This window comes from Entelurus aequoreus, linkage group LG01, assembly GCF_033978785.1.
Source record: "Entelurus aequoreus isolate RoL-2023_Sb linkage group LG01, RoL_Eaeq_v1.1, whole genome shotgun sequence".
NCBI lineage: Eukaryota > Metazoa > Chordata > Actinopteri > Syngnathiformes > Syngnathidae > Entelurus > Entelurus aequoreus.
The window spans coordinates 28,273,931-28,298,005 of record NC_084731.1 but is presented as its reverse complement, the minus strand read 5'-3'; the positions used below and the strand labels follow the sequence as shown (position 1 = coordinate 28,298,005).

The 24,075-nt window shown below is 40.3% G+C and overlaps 1 protein-coding gene across 2 annotated transcripts in view; it reads right to left on the bottom strand.

Moving 5' to 3' along the window:
- slc25a26 (solute carrier family 25 member 26) overlaps positions 1–24,075 on the bottom strand; it is a 101,508-nt gene that overhangs the window by 9,671 nt on the left and 67,762 nt on the right. Inside the window, exons 7-9 of one of the 2 annotated variants that reach the window (XM_062061537.1) lie at positions 20,632–20,701; positions 11,979–12,043; positions 6,071–6,144 (exon numbers count right to left, since the gene is read on the bottom strand). In XM_062061537.1, coding sequence (XP_061917521.1) covers positions 6,071–6,144; positions 11,979–12,043; positions 20,632–20,701 — 209 coding nt within the window. The remainder of the gene's footprint in view (positions 1–6,070; positions 6,145–11,978; positions 12,044–20,631; positions 20,702–24,075) is intronic. The other variant, XM_062061621.1, reaches the window with a different exon arrangement.

Below are 24,075 nucleotides of genomic sequence, written 5' to 3'. Positions count from 1 at the left end.
AGAAAATGACTATATCGTGATATTCGAGTATACGTTCTCACGCAGTTGCTTTTAGCTGCGGGCATTACACTGCAGGCTCTTCCCACTCTTTGTTGTCTCTCCCTCTCACAGAGACGTAAAACAAGCGCACCTTCTTACATACGTCACATACGTATACGCCCTCGCGGAGTAGAGAGGTAGCGGCATGGTAACATTAGCTGTGGTGCTAACGGAGCGGTGCGAGTGGTAATACGAGAGAGAGAAGGTGCGAATCTGGTAACAAATGAAGGAAGAATGAATTCCCAAGAAAAACAGCACGGGGTCCATCGTGTGGCGGTGGTTTGGCTTCAATCGGGAATATGTCGAACATACAACCGTAATATGTCAAGTATGTGGCAAAAGCATGCAAAAAGTAGCAGCTCTACTAATGTAGCATCATTTGAAAAGTCACCTGCTAGAGAAAGAAGAGTGCTTGAAACTCCGCGTGTCAACATCTCCGTTCGGTGCCACACCAACAAAATGCCGAAGCAACCATTTCCACATCAACACCGTATGAAAAAAATAGTCTACAACAGAAGGAAATAACGTCCGCAGTAACCTACCACATAGCGAAGGACATACACAATTTGATTTCCTATTATGCAGCTCATTTTTATTTGACACTTATTGAAATATCTTGTGTGACACAAAAAGTGCACTTTATTTGTTTTAAACTATTGTAGTGGCGTTCTGTACAAAAAGTGCACTTTAATTTAGTGTTGTTTTGATATGTCATCTTAGTGACATCATGCAAAAAAGTGCACTAATAGCTTGTTTTAAAAATGTCTCTGACAATCTTGCACTTTATGTTTTGGAAATGACATGAATGTTTGTGCCACTGCTTAATAAATACAGTTTTGGTAAATTGACTTATTTGTGATTTCCCTCTCTGCATGAAAGTGTAAAATGAGCATATATTAATGCAGTATGAACAATAATGTTTTAATGTAGACACATAGAATCATCATACTGGTGTGATTATATGCATCAAGTGTTCATTCAAGGCTAAGGCAAAATATCGAGATATATATCGTGTATCGTGACATGGCCTAAAAATATCGAGATATTAATAAAAGGCCATATCGCCCAGCCCTAATCCATACTACTATTCAGTATCGGTATCGGCCAAATTCACCAGATCGGGAATCAAAAATATGTCGGTTGTAGGCAATTTGATGTCTTTCTTCAGAGGAGCAGAATGTTTTTGAACAAAGTGTTTGTAAAATGTTTGTATCAAAGGGGTTGTTTGCAACATTAACACAGATGTCTGTGGGCGCTAACTTTCCAATGTTTTTTCATACAGTACATCCCGCACTCTTACGTCTTCTAGGACGTAATGACGTAACTACAAACGTACCTGACACCTACACGCGCATTAGCTTTGTGTGTTGTTAGCTAATGATAGCAATTGGGATAGTTAATTTAATGATAGTGTTTATACCGGTATTGGTATAGTATCGCGATACTAATGAATCATATTCAGTGCTATACTGCCTCTAAAAAGTAACAGTTGTCCAACCGGTCCACCCGCAGTGGGCAGTGTTTCAGCTACTTCTTTAATCACTAATCCTGGCCTCCATGGCGACAAATAAAGTAAGTTTCTTACAAGTATCATCTCTGCAGGACGAGGAATAGCTAAACATGCTTCACTACACACCGTAGCTCACCGGTGTCAAAATGTAAACAAACGCCATGGATGGCTCTACACCTAACATTCACTGTAATGATACCAAGTACAGGAGCGTATCTAGTCTATACTACTATGATTACATCGATATTTTTTGGCATCACAACTTCTTCTTTCGTTTCTTAAAAATGTATATTATGTTTATAAACTCAGGCAATACGTTCCTGGACACATGAAGACTTTAAATATGACCAATGTATGGTCTTGTAACGACTTGGTATCGGATTAATACCTAAATTTGTGGTATCATCCAAAACTAATGTAATGCATCCAAAAAACAGAAGAATAAGTGATTATTACATTTTAACAGAAGTGTAGATACAACATGTTAAAAGAGAAAGTAAGCAGACATTAACAGTAAATGAACAAGTAGATTAATAATTAATTTTCTACCGCTCGTCCTTAATAATTTTGACAAAATAATACAATGGAAAATGACACAATATGTTAGCACCCAAATTAGGAGCTTTTGTTTGCTTACTTACTACTAAAAGACAAGTTGTCTTGTATGTTCACTATTTTATTTAAGGACACACTTGCAATAATGAAAATATGTTTAATGTACCGTAAGATCTTTTGTCATAATAAAGCCAATAATGCAATTTTTTGTGGTCCCCTTTATTTACAAAAGTACCGAAAATATCGAAATACATTTTGGTGCCGGTAACAAAATATTGGTATAGGGACAACACTAACAGTGGTAACTATCATTGAATGGATATTCTATCATAACAACATGGCTGAAAATTGTTCAATGCTTCTCTTGGACTGCTTTTGTATGTGTGCACGTCGGGTGAGTGACCGTCGTAAACACCAATTATATTGTCCAGGCTGGCAAACATAAATAAATGTTTTCTTTAAACCACGAATGGTAACGTAAGCTAGCCAATAGTGTTTTTGTTATATTTTTTGGTTTTAAAATTTAACTGTGAGCACATTGCAAACAGCCCCTTTAAGCGAAATACACACAAAAAAATAATTTAACAAGAAAATGACACAAGAAGGTTGCTATTAAGGCTGCAGCTAACGATTATTTTTCTATCGATTAATCTATAGATTATTTTTTTTTTCGATTAATCGGTTAATCTATAGATTATTTTTTTCGATTAATCTATAGATTATTTTTCCTTTTACCGATTTTTTTTATTTATTTAAAATGAAGATGAAAAAATAAATGTAGGCCCGTTTTTTCAAAAGGCATAGCTTTTATTTACAAAAAAAAAGAAGTATGGCCACTCAGTCAAAATTGACAACAACATGACAAAATATTCTATAACAATGTAAACATTTAAAACTTTTAACATTTAACAAAATTAAAAGTAGCTTTTTTGCTTTTTAATGTGCAAATATAAAAGTAAACATCCAGTGCAAATCTTAATATTCTGCAATAGTATAAGCATTTCAAAAGTAAAAGTATTGCTTATTTTGCTTTAAAATGTGCAAAAATAAAGATAAACATCCAATACAAAAAAGTGCAAAACGAAATATTCTGTAACAACAGTGTAAACATTTCAACAAAAGTGAAAGTATTGCTTATTTGCTAAAATGTGCAAAAATAAAGTTAAACATCCAATACAAAAAAGTGCCAATCTAAATATTCTGGAGCACTGTAAACATTAAGTATTGCTTTTAAAATGTGCAAAATAAACATCCAGTCCAACACAGTACACAATAACCAATTCTACTCATTCCAGTGAGTGACTAACAGTTGTAATGAAGAAAGGTTGGCATGTCTACATGCTCTGGTTCTTTTCTTGTTTACAATATTCCCAGCAGCTGAAAATAGGCGCTCAGAAGGGGTCGATGTGGCTGGAACTGAGAGGTAATTAGCCTTCACCTCAAGCCAGGACTGCGAGTGAGCTGAGCTGCAGTTTAAGTTTCTAGAAGGTCAACGGGCTCATAGTGATGTTACTAGTAGTTGACTGGGAGGTGTTTATTATCATTTGGGGAGAGTCCGCTGCCTGATGCTCACCTGCTAAACACCTATCTGCTCGACGCTGAAGCGCTGACTACATGCGCTCTGAATACGCACTGCTGATTGGCTGGTAACGTTTTGAATACGCACTGCTGATTGGCTGATAACGCTGTCTGTGTACCAATCAGATGGTTGTGTGGGTGGGACAATGCTGCGTGCTGAGACAGAAGCAGAAGGAGCAAAGCAGCTTGTTAAGACTTTAGCTTTAGCTTAGAAACTCGTTCGGTACACCCCCGTACCGAACCGAAAGCCCCGTACCGAAACGGTTCAATACAAAACACGTACCGTTACACCCCTAGCAGATACAAATGACACATTCATGTTTTTGTGTAATGTGTAATGACAACGTATGCTCACGCGGACGATTGACTAGTTGATGGTTTTCTTTTCAAATGTTCGTTGATAGCCGTTGTGCTGCTATGATAGGCCATTTCCGCTCGACACACTGTGCATACAACAACATTATTAGGCCGTGTATTGAAATACTCCCACACTTTTGGCGTGATTTTTTTCCCCCTCGCTCGCACCGTCTGCTTTGCGGTCCGCCATGACGGTCCGCCATGACGGTCCGCCATGACGGCAGTGTGACGTAAATATGCGACGCGTCAACGCACAAAAACGGCGTCGACGTATTTACGTAACCGATGACGTCGACTACGTCGACGCGTCGTTTCAGCCTTAGTTGCTATCAGTATTTATAACGATATATTATGTTGCAACAGTATCGGTCCTGGAAAGCGGCATTGCTTGGATTTACGTGACGTCACGTCCAGCTCATTAATTATGCGTAGTGGTCAAGCCAGTGCTAAGCGATATTTAACCTTTCTCAAAGAAAAATGCCCCTATGCTGAACCAGCTTAAAACAACGCAATAATAAATAAGTGATTAGTACACTTAATGAATGGAACCACGTTAATGCAGAAAGTAAGCAGCTATTAACAGCTAAGTAACAAGTAGATTAAAAAGTCTAGAGAGAGGATAATACAACAGAGCTCTGGTGGTCTGTAGCAGCCATGCATTCATGTAAGGTACAATCCATATTGGTAGTATCCTATACAGCAGTGGTCCCCAACCTTTTTGTAACTGCGGACCGGTCAACGCTTTTTTTTTTTTTTTTTTTGTCATAAAAAAATACAATCATGTGTGCTTACGGACTGTATCCCTGCAGACTGTATTGATCTATATTGATATATAATGTAGGAACCAGAAATATTAATAACAGAAAGAAACAACCCTTTTGTGCGAATGAGTGTGAATGGGGGAGGGAGGTTTTTTGGGTTGGTGCACTAATTGTAAGTGTATCTTTTGTTTTTTTATGTTGATTTAATTTAAAAAAAATAAAAAAAATTATTGTGCGGCCCGGTACCAATTGATCCACGGACCGGGACCGGGCCGCGGCCCGGTGGTTGGGGACCACTGCTATACAGTACCGACACTACAACAGTATAGGACCGATGTTTACAAAATTGCTTCCAAATGATTAAATAAGTAGTAGATAGTAGTTTTTACTTTTGTTTAATTATTGTGTATTGCTTTTGTTTTGTTCAAACAGTTTTAATAAAAGAGAATAAAGAAAATTGTTTCAAAATTGTGTGGATATTGTTGAACTGCCGTCCTGTTTTGTTTTTTTCCTGATTATAATTGTGATCGTACATGTGATCGGTATCGGACGATCTGATTGGTATCAGCGTCGCCACCATGAATCCCTGATTGGAACATCTCGAGTCTAAACAATACTTAACATAACGATCAGAAGAGACACAACCTGGAACACAGTAAGTTAGTTTGGTTCCTGATGTGGTTGTGCGTCTGCTGGTCGCCTGAGGTCTCTGAGGCCTGGCGAACACATGGAAGCACTTTGGAGCTTCACTACACTGCAATTGGGCCTATTAACATAATTACCGCTTGAAAGGCCCAACAATTTGTACCAGGCATGCCTGAGTGCAACCACAAGGCATTTGGCCCCGCGGAACGACGGACCTCCCGCCCCCCGTGGCCTATGACAATCCTCTGTACTTCTTGATTCAACTAGCTCGCTCATCTCATCCTCTTGTCTTGTCTTGATCTCTTTAATTGAATTCCGTTGGACTGAATTGTACTGCTTGGTGCAACAGTGGCCTATACTCAACTGTGTTCAGTTCAAGTCCCATTAGACTTGGCCTGTTGTCCGACAGGCATCATAAACACATCAACACACTCACATAAACTCTTCCAGTTGCTCTTTTGCAACACCGTCATCAATAAGCCAGTGCTGAGACTTGGCAGGAAAAGCTTTTATACGCCTCAGTTTTCAGTTGCAGCTGAGGATGCCCTATCTAAAAGTTGGGACAAAGACGCTTTGGATGGTGTTTGGCCCTTGAACGCATCTTTTTTCCAGAAGGCACACTCACCCAGTAAGCCCCCGACTCTTCCACACGTCACAGAGCACCAGCAGGATGTTGCCGCTCGCTGTGGTCGACCCGGCCTAGAACAGACAGAGAGAGAAAGAAAATAGAGGTGTGATGATGGATAAAACGGTCTGCTTCCCTTCCTGCTCTTCGGAGGGAGACACTGTTTAGTCTTCTTTGGCTCAGCTTGGTCCAACCCCCGCCTCCTTGCCCTTTTCTCTTCATGGACAGCTGTGTCAGCGCAGGTGACACCTCCAACACCCACCCAGACACTCATTCAGCCATTTGCTCAGCCCAACACACACACACACACAATAGTCTGGTGCTTCTTATTTACACAATAAGAGTTAGCCGGCCGGAGAGTTCTGGATCCATCAATGGAGGATGGCAGAGACCCGTAGGACGGGCCGGCACAATCCGAGCAAAGGAGGGTTGGGGTGAAGTCACATGGTAGAGACAGAAAGTTTGTGGCTCACAAAGCATGAAGGAAACAGTGTGAAGCGTCTGCTGTGAATCCGAACGACCAGATCGGCTGGAACGTAAGAGGGATTCCCACATTTCATCCACGTGAGAGAATGGCCCCACTCCCCCCCAAAAAACATATACAGTTGTGGTCAAAAGTTTACATACACTTGTGAAGAACATAATGTCATGTCTGTCTTGAGTTTCCAATAATTTCTACAACTTTTATTTTTTTGTGATAGAGTGATTGGAGCACATAATTGATCACAAAACACATTGATGAAGTTTGGTTCTTTTATGAATTTATTATGGGTCTACTGAAAATGTGACCAAATCTGCTGGGTCAAAAGTATACACAAGCTTCTGGTTTAATTTTTAACCACTCCTCTTGACAAAATTGGTGCAGTTCAGCTAAATTTGTTGGTTTTCTGACATGGACTTGTTTCTTCAGCATTGTCCACATGTTTAAGTCAGGACTTTGGGAAAGCCATTCTAAAACCTTAATTCTACCCTGATTTAGCCATTCCTTTACCACTTTTGACGTGTGTTTGGGGTCATTGTCCTGTTGGAACACCCAACTGTGCCCAAGACCCAACCTCCGGGCTGATGATTTTAGGTTGTCCTGAAGAATTTGGAGGTAATCCTCCTTTTTCATTGTCCCATTTACTCTGTGTAAAGCGCCAGTTCCATTGGCAGCAAAACAGGCCCAGAGCATAATACTACCACCACCATGCTTGACGGTAGGGGTGGTGTTCCTGGGATTAAAGGCCTCACCCTTTCTCCTCCAAACATTAATACCGTATTTTTCGGACTACAAGTCGCAGTATTTTTCATAGTTTGGCCGGGGGTGCGACTTATACTCAGGAGCGACTTATGTGTGAAATTATTAACACATTACCGTAAAATATCAAATAATATTATTTAGCTCATTCACGTAAGAGACTAGACGTATAAGATTTCATGGGATTTAGCGATTAGGAGTGACAGATTGTTTGGTAAACGTAAAGCATGTTCTATATGTTATAGTTATTTGACTGACTCTTACCATAATATGTTACGTTAACATACCAGGCACGTTCTCAGTTGGTTATTTATGCGTCATATAACGTACACTTATTCAGCCTGTTGTTCACTATTCTTTATTTATTTTAAATTGCCTTTCAAATGTCTATTCTTGGTGTTGGGTTTTATCAAATACATTTCCCCAAAAAATGTGATTTATACTCCAGTGTGACTTATATATGTTTTTTTCCTTCTTTATTATGCATTTTCGGCGGGTGCGACTTATACTCCGGAGCGACTTATAGTCCGGAAAATACGGTAGTTAAAAAATTCAGGATAGGACAAACTATCATCTATCCCACAACAGGGAAATTATGTAGTTGTAGTGCAGATTCAAAAAGTCCACAAAAAAGTATTAAAAGTAGCGCAGAAGTCACAAAGGTTGCACAGTCCCGAAGAGGTTTAAAAACACATGAAAACAAGAGGGAACCAGCTGTTGCAACCAGCTGCCACTTTAGCAGCACCATTTTTACATACAGCAACAAAAGTAAAATGCAATGAAAAACTAAATATGAGCAATGAATAATACATATTGCGGACATACGATTCCCTTTTTAGTGTCACGTGTGAGCTGGAACCTATCTCAGCTGATTTAAAGACAAAGGAGGGGTACATATAGACAAACAACTATACACAGCTTAACTATTTGTGATGTGAGGATAAACTGTATTAATGACAATCAGTGGTGTACTGAATACTGTAAGACTTTCCTTTCAAGTTAAAATGTATCAAACAAGACTTCCAAACGGTTAATTATTATTTGTATTGTTTGATTACTTGAATACATTCTGCTTTTCACCAGTTGTTTGGCAAACGGCAAGATTGTGGAGTTTTTTTAAAACTCATACACTATAGCTTATATTTAATGAATATACATTAAAATGCAGTTTGAATTTGAAGTATGGCAAAATAATGTGTACCAAAACATAAAATATGTTTAATGATTATTTCAGGAACACAATGTTTTTATCCACAAACTCAAGAATGGTTAAAACAAAACCAAAGAAGAAGAGTTTTTTTTAGTTTTTGAGTCAGCGCAAACACTTAAACAAAAAATCAAAAAAATATTTAGATTTTAAAATTTATTTTTTCTGATTAAGTTTGTAGGTGTGTTAAGTTAAAAAGTTAAAGTACCAATGATTGTCACACACACACACACACACTAGCTGTGGGGAAATGTGTCCTCTGCATTTGACCCATCCCCTTATTCACCCCCTGGGAGGTGAGGGGAGCAGTGAGCAGCAGCGTGGCCACGCCCGGGAATCATTTCTGGTGAATTAACCCCCAATTCCAACCCTTGATGCTGAGTGCCAAGCAGGGAGGTAACGGGTCCCATTTTTATAGTCTTTGGTATGACTTGGTCGGGGTTTGAACTCACAACCTACCGATTTCAGGGCGGACACACTAACCACCAGGCCACTGAGTCATTCTGTAAGTCAGGACCGTTACAGTAGTTCAGTCAAAAAGATATTCTGTGCCGGCCTGCGAGTCCGAATGGAGGCAGGATTACTGCACGCACAACACCGTGAGCTCTGTCCATGCACTAAATGTGTCCGATGTTGGGCTCTAAATAAACCTCCTACAACCCATGGAAACATCTTAATCCGATCGTGGTCGGTTTTGAATAGTCGGACTATCGCCGGATAATGCGATTGAAAACCAGATCTCTCTCGAGTGTGTGTGTGTGCCGCAGCAGAGGACACTTTTCGTCACACACGCGCCAGTCTCAAGGCACGGGATATAACCCGGAAGCAGATCCTGTTCAATAGATTTTTTTAAAAAGGTAGCAAAGAAAATGTACGATACCACGGCTTCATTCAGACTCCCTGACAAATGAGAGGGAGCAGGAATATTACAAGGCAAAGACGAAAGCGTACATAAACCTTTTAACACTGCATCCGTGCACTGTAATGAAAGCCTGTATACAACAAATAGCAAGTTTGAATATATCAACTTCCTTCTGAAGCAGGCACGAACAGTATTTTCCTTCAAATTTAAAACTCCTTCCATCAATCCATAGAGCTTATTTAATAAACTTCAAGACATTCCAAAGTTTTCTTTCTATTCTCAGTCTAAAAATTCCTTCAAAGCAACTCTTTGAGTTCTCCCACCAGTCTTTGCTTTGGACCCGCGTCCTCGAATCCAGCAACTCCGAGACCTTCTTGGAAATGGCGTCATGTTCGTAGCACAATCTAAGATCAATTCTTGATGCAGTCTGCTATTTAACATCAGCATAGCCATTAGAGACCTCAAGCACAAGAACCGGGCTTTAGTGTAACGATATCTCGTATGGGTGTGACATCATAGGTCACCGGAAAAGCAATACATTTATCCGCGCTAAAAGGAAGTAAGTGCCTCCCCAGTGTACGGGAGGCACCCGACGTATGGCCAATTATTGTATTAGGGAACTATTTTGAGAAATCAGACTAATTTAGTGCATGGAAACATAGGAAGTGAGACTACAGTTTGTCACTGAAGTCGTTTTAATGTTGTGTTTCAACGTCTATGCTAGTGTTAGCCATATATCTTTTTTTTATTCTCTTGGTCTGCTCCTCGAGTTGTGTAAGGGGGAAAAGGCTCAACGCTGATTGGAAATTAACTACTTGGTGAGGAGCCTGACTTTCGAAAGGGCCAGTCATGCACACACAAGGACACAAACACCTGGACACGTACACAATCACAGGCAAACAGGACCACGGTCTACTAGGGCGAATTGTTCCGTGCAGGATTATACCGAGTACCGTTGCATCCCTACTGTTTACTATTGCGGTATTTTCTAACAGACATGTGCGCTATGTTTGATCAAAGTAATATATGCTAACAGCTGATCACCGTGATCGAACTGAAATGAATCGTGATCACGTAATCGCTTAGCCCTACATGGTACAATAAAAATAAAAGTGTTACTTAAACGGCCTTCTTTCATCTATGTAAGATCGCTAAAGTGTGTTCCAATTTGTCCACAAGCGACGCTGAGATCCTTATTCATGCATTCGTTACGTCTCGTCTCGATTACTGTAACGTGGTATTTTCGGATCTCCCTATGTCATACTTGCCAACCTTGAGACCTCCAATATCGGGAGGTGGGGGTCGTGGTCGGGTGGGGGGGGTGGGGGGGGGCGTGGTTGGTGCGGGGGCGTGGTTGGGGCGTGGCCAAGGGCGTGGTTAAGAGGAGAGTATATTTACAGCTAGAATTCACCAAATCAAGTATTTCACATATATATATATAATATATATACATATATATATATATATATATATATATATATATATATATATATATATATATATATATATATATATATATATATATATATATATATATATATATATATGTATGAAATACTTGACTTTCAGTGAATTCTAGCTATATATATATTTTATTTTTATTTCATTATACGGTCCCCTCCAAGGTTTGTCATTGTATCCCATTGGGTTGAGTTTATTGGTTACTCTGATGTGGGATCCGAACCGAGGATGTCGTTGTGGCTTGTGCAGCACTTTGAGACACTTGCGATTTAGGGCTATATAAATAAACTTTCATTGATTGATTTAATGATATAATTTAGTTGCTAAATTTGTAGTTCTACACATGAAGTGTGGGATTAGCAGACTGTAACAACAACCAAACTACAAACAAAAACACTACTTTAATGAATTCTAACTTATCAGACGCCAAAGTCACTGGAAAATTACAGCAGCTGCTTTTCAAATAATGTTTACAGGACAGTTCGCCAATCCACTCCCAGTAAATACCTTTTTGTAAAACATCAAGACCTTGTGAGTGTTCCGTTAATTCCGGTATCTAATTAGGACTGGGGGCGGAGAGCTTGGACCACTGTCTTCTCCATCTGTGAGAGTGTGTGTAAGTGTGTGTGTGGGCGTGCGTGAGTGTATGTTGCTGATTAGTCAGAGCACACTACCTTGCATACACTACCGACACAGTGAGGGAGACCAGACAGTAAGAGTAAGCCAGAGCCCAAAGAAGAGGAGGAAAGTCGGAGAGGGGGGCTAAACAATGGAAGCTACAGGAGTGTGTGTGTGTCGTGAGTGAGAGGATGTCCAGTAAGTAAGTAAGTAAGGAGTTCACTTGTGGAACCTTCTGGTTCACCTCTTATAGACAAGCAGCCTTGAGATGGAAACTCATCTGACGCACTCCCTCTAACACAAACCATGCACACACAAACATGTCCTCCCCTACAGTCAGATGGGAAGATAGATGTGTGTGTATATGTATCGCCTTCACAGTGTCCCGGTTCTACCTCAGCCCACACGCTGCCGTGCTGGATGCAGACTCGTTCCGTTCTCAGCCTGCGAGGCATCACCTGACAGGAGCGTGTAAACATGGCCTGTGTGTTTCTGCGTGTGTGTGTGTGAGTGCGCATACCTTTGCCAACATGATCCTAGTCTTTGCCACATCAAGAGGAGTGGTAACACATGCAGCCACCGCACCTACGGACGTACACAGAGATTTGGTGAAGAGGGGATCATCTGGGGACCCTAAGCAGGATTCAGCATGGGGGCCCATGGCGAGTAACAACTGATTATGTAAAGTGTTTGGCCTTGGGAACCATGCCCATGCACATAATAAGTACTTTGAGGGGAGTTATATTTGAAAATGCATACAAGGAGATATTACTTTGCCACGGTTGCAGTGGTGTAGTAAATCATCCATCCATCCATCCATTTTCTACCGCTTGTCCCTCTCGGGGCCACGGGGTGGCTTGAGCCTATCCAAACTGCATTTGGACGGAAGGTGGGGTACACCCTGGACAAGTCGCCGCCTCATTGCAGGGCCAACACAGATAGACAACATTCACACACTAGGGCTAATTTAGTGTTCCCAATCAACCTATCCCCAGGTGCATGTCTTTGGAGGTGGGAGGAAGCCGGAGTACCCGGGGGGAACCCACGCATTCACGGGTAGAACATGCAAACTCCACACAGAAAGACCCCGAGCCCGGGGATCGAAACCAAGACCTTCTTATTGTGAGGCGTAAATCAGTGGAGCTCATTTCATTATGTCCATTAAAACTAATAATATTCTCCTCTTGGGAGCTTCCCTGTTATTAGGCTACAAAAAATAGACAGACTTTAATTGAACTGACTAATGTCTCCCTTGAGCAACATACGCTCACGCACATGATCAAATGGCTTCCCAGTGGACACATATGGTGTGTGTGTAACATGTGTAAGTAACACCCACATTGGCACCAAAAAAGTTCAAATGGGCTGAGGATGCAGTAGGTGCAGTAATATTCATTATATGGATTTCACTTTACTCTCTTGCACTATTGAAAGTATTCTGAATTGTGGCATGACTCAAAGGAAAGGAGAAAGGTAATCCAATCGGAGACTTTGGTATTAGGTTCAGGTCTTCTACTTGGCATGAATAAACATGAGTCAGCATTTCCGCTGTCAAGTGCTTTACTCCTGAGTGAAACAAAGTGTGAGGATCAATACAAGGAGAAACCTGGAGGTATCTTGTGCATGGGGGCTCAGTCAAAGGAAGGCGTGGACGTGATCTGCACCTCACAGGCCAGGTGATACATACAAAACCCAAAACCAGTGAAGTTAGCACGTTGTGTAATTCGTAAATAAAAACAAAATACAATGATTTGCAAATCCTTTTCAACCTATATTTAATTGAATAGACTGCAAAGACAAGAAATGTAATGTTGCCTTGCTGCTTACGTGCACTGATTTCTCCAGATTCTCTGAACCTTTTGGTGATATTACATACCGTAGATGGTGAAATCCCTAAATTCCTTGCAATAGCTGGTTGAGAAATGTTGTTCTTAAAGAATTTGCTCACGCATTTGTTCACAAAGTGGTGACCCTCACCCCATCCTTGTTTGTGAATGACTGAGCATTTCATAGAAGCTGCTTTTATACCCAATCGTGGCACCCACCTGTTCCCAATTAGCTTGTTTACCTGTGGGATGTTCCAAATAAGTGTTTGATGAGCATTCCTCAACTTTCTCAGGCTTTTTTGCCCCTTGTACCACCTTTTTTGAAACATGTTGCAGGCATCAAATTCCAAATGAGCAAATTGCAAAAAATAAAGTTTTCCAGTTCGAATGTTAAGTATCTTGTCTTTGCAGTCTATTCAATTGAATATAGGTTGAAAAGGATTTGCAAACCATTGTATTCTTTTTTTATTTACAATTTACACAATGTGCCAACTTCACTGGTTTTGGGTTTTGTACATCCATACATCAAACATCTCCTTACATTTATCCTCTTTAGCCTTTTCACACAAAAATAAAGATTTGTATGATTTTGTACGAAATGTTTATGTTGCCTCCTTAATTGAAATGCTATTAAGAAGCTGATCTTCAGTGGTGTCAAGAGATTATTTAGTTTTGATCTGTGAATAATGAATCTAATTATTCTCTCTTTAATCTTATTGGCGAGAAAAACCCTCAACCTGAGGTACTTTAATTCCCATGTATTACAAAATATTGACATGAATAAAAACAAAGTGGCTTAGTAAAGTCATTTAACGTATTCTGCCACAGAAGTGTGGTGTAAACATGCGTAATATTCATAATTTGTACAGATTACAGCAACTGGCTTTACTACTTCAAAATGTCCAAGTCATACCATGTGCCATATTAAATTTTTGAGAAACATTGCTTTACATTAACGTTAGAGTCTCTTTTTCAACTGTGAAATGACCAAGAGAGGAGGCAAATAAATGTTACAGATCTTTGCAACAAATGCAGGAAAATTGAGACTTATAGCAGCCGTAAAACCGTACATAACATATAGGGAACACAAGGAAAAACATCCAATCAACGGTGAACAAAATTGGGCAGATACCTTCTTTTGGTAAGCAGGAAAATCTTGAGTGGGTTTTAAAAGTGGGCACTGTTGCGTGTGAAAGATAGTTTGAGCCGCCAAGACTGCCCCATTTCTTATTCTTTTAACGGTGGTTGGCAAAGAGATTTGTGATGTGCATTACCGCCAGCTTCTGAAATGGAGTGTGAATCGAGATGGTACTCTACTCTAAATTATTTTTATTGAACTCTGTATGTATGCTTTGTACTCTCCACGTTCCAAATGCGATCTTAAAATATCCTCCACTGCTATACTAACCTTATTTTCCATTATTTCCCTGTCTCTATTTTTTACACTGTATTATAGGTGGGGGAAATAATTGATTTATAGATGCATTGCAATCCGGACATGGGCGATTTTAAAATCGATTAGAAAACATCAATAATCTATTATTTATTGCAAATAAAGTAATGTGGACTGTTCTAAATGTGGCTGACTGCAGTGAGCCACCGCATCGAGAGATCCGACCAACTCCTTTTTTAGGGCACCTATGTTCCAGTTTTGCACACATTTCTATTAATTTAGTAAATGTAATGGGAAATAATTCAAACTTTTTCTTATTACAAATGCACTGTTTTTAAAATGCTTATTTAGTGAAACAAAAAGAAATGTAAAACTGCATCAATATACATACATTTAAAGATGCATTAATAATCAATTTTTTTATTAAATCCTACCTCCTGAATCGTAATCGTAATCAAATCGTGAGGTGCCCAAAGATTCCCACCTTTTGTATTAGTACATGCTCTACATGTTCTATTTGATTACAATAATCACAAAGCTGTGTTATGTTTCCCTATTAATTTCAATGAGCTATAATATTTATGCCCTAACCTCATTCTGGTAATGATGTATTCCTCTTTCTTAGTTGTATTGTCTCCTCTTATTTACTACTACACTACTGTGGACTTTGTGTTACTGCTTGTATTTCTTTCTTTAGTCCAATTATCATGACATTTTTTATTGACTTAACCGCACATTAACCACACTTTCAGATTGATCTATTTACAGAAATGTTAGATTTATTTCGTATATTAAATCCTGTCTTGTTTCTGAAGATATATATTTTTTCGCTGATTAAAGCACTACTAGAGTCCGAGCACACAACTTAACTTACTTTATTTTCTTCTGTCCATTTAACTGCCATGTAAATTACTATTAATTCGCCCGTAAAAAACAATAACTTGTCACTAATTATTTTATTTAAAACTATGTTTTCTTGCTGAAGCTCCTACTTTATTTGTTATAGTTTTACATGCATCTGTATACATTTTGACGTATGATGAATACTTTTCCTCAATACAAATTTCTATCTGATAATGACTTAAACTTCAATTCTTTAACACTTGCTTTACATGTTTGGAATATTGTACATCCGCTGCAGTATGCCAGGAATTGTTGAAATAATATACATTTTACCTTTTTTTATACACCTCCTGTTATCTATCCAAAACTTTTCATCTTTTTCTTGGCAATTTAGTATAACTTGATGATATACCAGTATCCCCTTCCATCTTGATCCAGTCACAAGTCGGAATATGCCTTACCGCCAAAAGATTTAAGTTGATATGCTCACGGATTGTTCCAATGACACCTGACAGGCATGGCCGCTCGCCTCTCAGCAACGAAGGGCTGGCCAAAACTCAGGCAATACCCGCTTTACGGTGCTTCTGATTGGATTATATAGTGCGGTGCCTTTCGTGGTTGGTTAGATTCAGACTCAAGGGACTGATGAGATTGGTCAGCTCGGTCAGTTACAGCAAGCTGCAAATGCCAAAGTTTATTATCATGACAAGTAAATAAATACAGAGTAGTGGATGGGTAAATGTATGTGTGAGAAAATTCAAGTGTGGCATGTGGCGGGAGAAAGGGTAAAATTGCGTGACTGTCACACTCAAAGTGTGAGGCATGGCAGCCCTGCAATTCCCCCTCTAAATCGCTTTAAAATGCATTGAAAAACCATCAACAATACTTCATTTATGTTCCGTAACCTGTAAAATAACCAAACTGAAGCGACATTGTCATTGTAAGAGCAAACACTGAGGAACTATTTTTCTATTGTAGTAACACATCGGCGTGCTTCGGTGTTAGCTGTAAAAGCTATCGATGGCAAGAGATGAGCTAGCTTCTATGACAACACAAAACGCATTTGAGTTTGTAATGCACACCACTGCCATAGGAAACCAATCTCTACAGACTGAAAACCATGACAAATCCCATTACAGTATATGTAAAGTCCTTGCCCGCATTTCATGTTTTGTTTGTACACAGCTAGCCAAACAATGTATGTACTGTAGTTGTTATAACACACAAGGCGGGCTGTGTGTATCATGATCAATACAAAGTGTGACTCACTCAATGGACAGTTGTCTTTTTGGTCCAGCTGGGCGGGGATGTTTTTTCTGGTTTATTTAGGATAAGCACGCCATTTATGTTGAAATAGCTTGTCTCCAAATTCCACACTTGCAGCTTTGAGTCGCTTTCACCTCACTTTGTCGGCTTTCGTCTGCTCGAACATTTCACCTTCTTCATCATGCTCGCTTCTAGAAGCAGCAGTTCATTCTTTATTCATTCAGCTTCAAAATGATAAGGTTCTGACACCTCACAAGTGTGCCATGATTAGAACACACAAGCGTTTTGTATTCGGAAGTAGGAACACAGATTGTTGTACGTGCGCTGCTTTGGAAACGGAAAACAATGCACGGAGGAAGCGCATTGATTAAGATGATCAAAATACGGTAAATATAGAACATATTACATATTGTTATGAACATGTCTGTTACTAACATTATATATAGACTTGCAGTGTGTATATAAAACGTTGGAGGGTTTTGAAGTTGTTTTAGAGGGCTTTGAAGGCTACAACGGGGACTCCCATTAGCTGTTCATCATCTTTAAAATCTTAATAGAAAAAAAAGACATGTGTTCTTGTCTCTCACAATGATTATGAACGATAAGTAAAATTCCCCAAAAAGTGCAGTTCCACTATAAGTTGGGGAATCCCACTGTATATGTTTTGATACCTGCTCAGTGGCCTTGTGGTTAGAGTGTCCGCCCTGAGATTGGTTGGTCGTGAGTTCAAACCCCGGCCGAGTCATACCAAAGACCATAAAAATGGGACCCATGACCTCATTCAGCATCAAGGGTTGGAATTGGGGCTTAAATCACCAAAATGATTCCCGAGCGTGGCCATCGCTGCTGCTCACTGCTCTCCTCACCTCCCAGGGGGTGGAACAAGGGGATGGGTCAAATGCAGAGAGTAATTTCACCACAACTAGTGTGTGTGTGACTATCAGTGGTACTTTATCTTTAACTTTATAACCAACCAGTTGGCATTAGGGATCCAGCATGTGAACTTGTACAGTGGTGTTTTAGACTAAAATGTATTGCAGTTTTTGACTGATTTAATCTATTTATATGAACTGAAAAAGATTAGAAGTCAATGTCAATTGTCAAATATCAATGATTTTGGTTTTCTATGCACCTGCTCAGTGGCTTGTGGTTAGAGTGTCCGCCCTGAGATCGGTAGGTCATGAGTTCAAACCCCGGCCGAGTCATACCAAAGACTATAAACATGGGACCCATTACCTCCCTGCTTGGCACTCAGCATCAAGGGTTGGAATTGGGGGTTAAAGGCCTACTGAAATGAAATGCTCTTATTTAAACAGGGATAGCAGATCCATTCTATGTGTCATACTTGATCATTTCGCGATATTGCCATATTTTTGCTGAAAGGATTTAAAGATTAAAGTAGAATAAAGTACCAATGATTGTCACACACACACTAAATGTGGTGAAATTTGTCCTCTGCATTTGACCCATCCGCTTGGGGAGCAGTGGGCAGCAACGGCACCGCGCACGGGAATCATTTTGGTGATTTAACCCCCAACTCCAACCCTTTGTTGCTGAGTGCCAAGCAGGGAGGTTATGGGTCCCATTTTTATAGTCTTTGGTATGACTCGGCTGGGATTTGAACTCCAACCTACCGATCTCAGGGCGGACACTCTAACCACTAGTAGAGAACATCGACGATAAAGTTTTGGTCGCTGATAAAAAAAAAGCCTTGCCTGTACCGGAAGTAGCGTGACGTCACAGTTTGAAGGGCTCCTCACATTTGCACATTGTTTACACCAGCAGCGAGAGCGATTCGGACCGAGAAAGCGACGATTACCCCATTAATTTGAGCCAGGATGAAAGATTCGTGGATGAGGAACATGAGAGTGAAGGATTAGAGTGCAGTGCGGGATGTATTTTTTTCGCTCTGACCGTAACTTAGGTACAAGGGCTCATTGGATTCCACACTTTCTCCTTTTTCTATTGTGGATCACAGATTTGTATTTTAAACCACCCCGGACACTATATCCTCTTGAAAATGAGAGTCGAGAACGCTAAATGGACATTCACAGTGACTTTTATCTCCACGACAATATATCGGCGAAGCACTTTAGCTACGGAGCTAACGTGATAGCATCGTGCTTAACTGCATATAGAAACAGACAAAATAAGCCCCTGACTGGAAGGATAGACAGAAGATCAACAATACTACCAAACTCTGGACCTGTAACCACACGGTTAATGCTGTACCGCCTGGCGAAGCCTAGCAATGCTGTTGCTAACGACGCCATTGAAGCTAACTTAGCTACGGGAACTCGAAAGAGCTATGCTAAAAACATTAGCTCTCCACCTACGCCAGCTCTCATCTGCTCATCACGACCCATGCTCACCTGCGTTCCAGCGATCGACGGCGCGACGAAGGACTTCACCCGATCATCGATGCGGTCGGCGGACCGGAGACGGAGGAAGTCAAGGTGAGGACAGCAGCGTGGCGGCGGGCGTTGTAGCTTTCGACAACACCCCGGCCGCCATCAGAGTCGGCAAGAAACATATATTTCCCCAAAGTTACGTACGTGACATGCACATAGCGCCACGCACGGACGGGCAAGCGATCAAATGTTAGGAAGAAAACAGCGTACTCACGGTAGCGCGTCTGCTATCCAACTCAAAGTCTTCCTGGTTGTGTTGCTGTAGCCAGCCGCTAATACACCGATCCCACCTACAGCTTTCTTCTTTGCAGTCTCCATTGTTAATTGAACAAATTGCAAAAGATTCACCAACACAGATGTCCAGAATACTGTGGAAATTTGCAATGAAAACAGAGCTGTTTGTATTGGGATACAATGGTGTCCCAATACTTCCGCTTCAACCCTTGACGTCACGCGCAAACGTCATCATACATAACGTTTTCAGCCGGAAGTTTCCCGGGAAATTTAAAATTGCACTTTTGCACTGGACTAAAATGTCCTATCTAACTCGTGACATCACATCCGCAGCGTCAACATACCAAGACGTTTTCAGCAGATATTTTGCGGGAAATTTAAAATTGCACTTTAGTAAACTAACCCGGTTGTATTGGCATGTGTTGCAATGTTAAGATTTCATCATTGATATTTAAACTATCAGACTGCATGGTCGGTAGTAGTGGGTTTCAGTAGGCCTTTAAATCACCAAATGATTCCCGGGCGCGGCCACCGCTGCTGCTCACTGCTCCCCTTTTAACTTTTAAAGTTGAAACATGAATGTGGAAAAAAACAAATCAGTTTTTGTATCCTTCATATTATAACACACACTATAAGGATTAACTGTGATTAAAAATAAAATTACCAAAGGGCCATAATTCCACACTATTGTGCCTTTATTACATTAAAATGGTGAAAATACTCTTTCTCATGGCATTTCCTATTCCCAGATTAATCTTGTTTTTAGCCCCACTAGTCTGTCTTTCACAAACTACGTTAAGCCCCAGTGCTCGGGAGGTCGCACAGCTGCAAGGACCCATTCCCCGGAACCGGCCCCTCTTTTCTCCCCTGACACTCATCCAGGCTGAGACAGGACCATAAAGTCAGACCTGGTATGCTGTTCATTGGCTGACATCTCCCCTCCTGACAACAATGCAAAATTTCTGCAGTGCAGATTTACGTCTGGATTTCATTTCTTGCATTTTCCCTCCATTTGTCTCTGAGCCAACCACTTCGGTGGATTTGTTGTGTGAGTGAGGGTGAGTTTTACCAGCAGAGCTCACCTATGTAGAAACCCAGTTTGTCTGCATTGGTGTTGCCCTCCTGACCACCTTTTCAGCTATCCAACCATCCCTCTTCCCTTATGGCTTTTCCCAAAGCATCCCCCATAATGCTCCGCACCTGCAAAAGCTCCGCACACTGCAGCCTGCCAAGAGTGGAGCGTGTGACCTCGCCTCTGTGACCACTGAGTCTGGAAGAAGGGAGGAAAAAAGTGGAGAAACAACAAGAGTTGATGAGAGAGGATGATGATGAAATAAGTGAGAAATGGGAGAAAAAGGGAGGGGGGGGTACATTAGTTTGCTGAGATATCAAACATCTTGAACACACACCTGGGTCAAGCCCAATGTCTGGCTATTTTTACAGAACCTTTTGTCCCCAGTAATGTCATATTGTTTCCCAACAGTACAACCAGGAGGTTAGAGAAAAGGTTGATCTGTCAAAATGATATTACACATTTTGCAATGAGGTCCATTTTTGAACAGCTACCAATAGAAAGAACAAGTTTGAGCATTTTAAATGAGAATAAGTTTCAATTCCTAATAGGGATGCAGCGATATGAAAAATTGTGACCAAAATGATTTGTAATATTTTCACTTTATTGTTGAATTTGCTTAGAAAGTATACTTCAACATACACTGAAGTCCTTTATGATAAAAAAAAAGTAATAATAATAAACAACACACATAAAATATACTTTGCTTGGAGGAAGAAACATTAAAGGCCTACTGAAACCCACTACTACCGACCACGCAGTCTGATAGTTTATATATCAATGATGAAATCTTAACATTATAACACATGCCAATACGGCCGGGTTAACTTATAAAGTGACATTTTAAATTTGCCGCTAAACTTCCGGTTCGAAACGCCTCTGAGGATGACGTATGCGCGTGACGTAGCCCGACGAACACGGGTATGCCTTCCACATTGAAGCCGGTACGAAAAAGCTCTGTTTTCATTTCATAATTCCACAGTATTCTGGACATCTGTGTTCGTGAATCTGTTTCAATCATGTTCATTGCATTATGGAGAAGGAAGCCAAGCAAGCAAAGAAGAAAGTTGTCGGTGCGAAATGGACGTATTTTTCGAACGTAGTCAGCCACAACAGTACACAGCCGGCGCTTCTTTGTTTACATTCCCGAAAGATGCAGTCAAGATGGAAGAACTCGGATAACAGAGACTCTAACCAGGAGGACTTTTGATTTGGATACACAGACGCCTGTAGAGAACTGGGACAACACAGACTCTTACCAGGATTACTTTGATTTGGATGACAAAGACGCAGACGTGCTACTGTGAGTATGCAGCTTTGGCTTTTTTTTGCGTATGTACGTAACTTTTTTAAAATATATAAGCTTTATGAACCTTGGGTTAGGTGAACGGTCTTTTGGGCTGAGTGATTGTGTGTGTTGATCATGTGTTTGAATTGTATTGGCGTGTTCTATGGAGCTAGGAGCTAGCAGAGGAGCTAGGAGCTAGCATAACACGTACCGTACCGTAAGTGCGCGTCACGTACGTAACTTTTTAAAAATATATAAGCTTTATGAACCTTGGGTTAGGTGAACGGTCTTTTGGGCTGAGTGATTGTGTGTGTTGATCGGGTGTTTGAATTGTATTGGCGTGTTCTATGGAGCTAGGAGCTAGCAGAGGAGCTAGGAGCTAGCATAACAAACACGCAGGTGTTATTATGCAGGATTAATTTGTGGCATATTAAATATAAGCCTGGTTGTGTTGTGGCTAATAGAGTATATATATGTCTTGTGTTTATTTACTGTTGTAGTCATTCCCAGCTGAATATCAGGTACCGTGAGTATGCAGCCTTGGCTGCTAAACATTCAATAACTTGACCGTATGTGCGCGTCACGTACGTAACTTTTTAAAAATATATAAGCTTTATGAACCTTGGGTTAGGTAAACGGTCTTTTGGGCTGAGTGATTGTGTGTGTTGATCAGGTGTTTGAATTGTATTGGCGTGTTCTATGGAGCTAGGAGCTAGCAGAGGAGCTAGGAGCTAGCATAACAAACACGCAGGTGTTTTTATGCAGGATTAATTTGTGGCATATTAAATATAAGCCTGGTTGTGTTGTGGCTAATAGAGTATATATATGTCTTGTGTTTATTTACTGTTGTAGTCATTCCCAGCTGAATATCAGGTCACCCCCGGCTCTCACAGCATCTTCCCTATCTGAATAGCTTCAACTCCCCACTAGTCCTTCACTTGCACTTTACTCATCCACAAATCTTTCATCCTCGCTCAAATTAATGGGGAAATTGTCGCTTTCTCGGTCCGAATCTCTCTCACTTCATGCGGCCATCATTGTAAACAATAGGGAACTTTGCGTATATGTTCAACTGACTACGTCACGCTACTTCCGGTAGGTGCAAGCCTTTTTTTTATCAGATACCAAAAGTTGCAATCTTTATCGTCGTTGTTCTATACTAAATCCTTTCAGCAAAAATATGGCAATATCGCGAAATGATCAAGTATGACACATAGAATAGATCTGCTATCCCCGTTTAAATAAAAAAAATTCATTCCAGTAGGCCTTTAATATTGTCAGGGCTTTTTAAGAGCCATATCATTGTTATTTGAGTGTTTAATGAAGTTGATCTTCTTTTTTTAGATTAGGGTATGACGTTTATAATGGGTTAAAACGTTAATGTGTCTTTTATTCATGTTAGCATTTAAACTAGTTAACGATAAGCGCTATAGGTGCTTCTCCAGGAAATGAGCAGTATCCCAAAGAGAGTGCTAATCAGCTAGTTTTATATAATATAGAATAATATTATAATATAATACATATAGTAAATACAATGATATAATATGTAAATAAAATAAAATAAATAAAATAAAGCCACTTCAGTGTTTTGTGGCGAACCACCAGATCAAAGTTTAGCCCAGTGGTCCCCATACTATGGCCCGCGGCCCGGATAAGGCCCACCAGCGTCCAAAATCTGGCCCGCGGGAAGTCCCAAGTTTGTCTGTCCTTTCCCGCCCATTCATTAATCCATTTTCTACCGCATGTTACTCTTGGGGTCTCCTAGCCGCTAAGGCAAATCATATTGCCTAAAAATGCATTTTCCCATCGATAATGTTACGTCAAGTGCGTGCTCTTTCAGTCAATTAGTGCGCGAGGGGAAAAAAATGGCCACATTTTTCTAACCCAATGCGGCCCCCGGGTCATAAAGTTTGGGGACACCTGGTATAGCCCCATGGCACACCCTCATCCTGTCATTTGCAAAACATTTTTTGCAATTTATTATCACCTATCAATTTAGTACACTGCAAAAACTGAAATCTAAGTAAGATTAAATATATCAAATAAGGGTGATATTTGCTTATTTTCTGTCTGATAAGATAATTCTTCTCTCTAAGCAGATTTTATGTTAGTGTTTTACTTGTTTTAAAGGTTTTGGTCCTAAAATATCTCAGTAAGATATTACAGCTTGTAGCTGAGATTTTACGACCTACTGTATATTGAGTAAAACATGCTTGGAACTAGAATATCAACTGTTGCAAAGCTGTGTCATCAACACTCACAAGTATAAAACTACTTTTTCAAA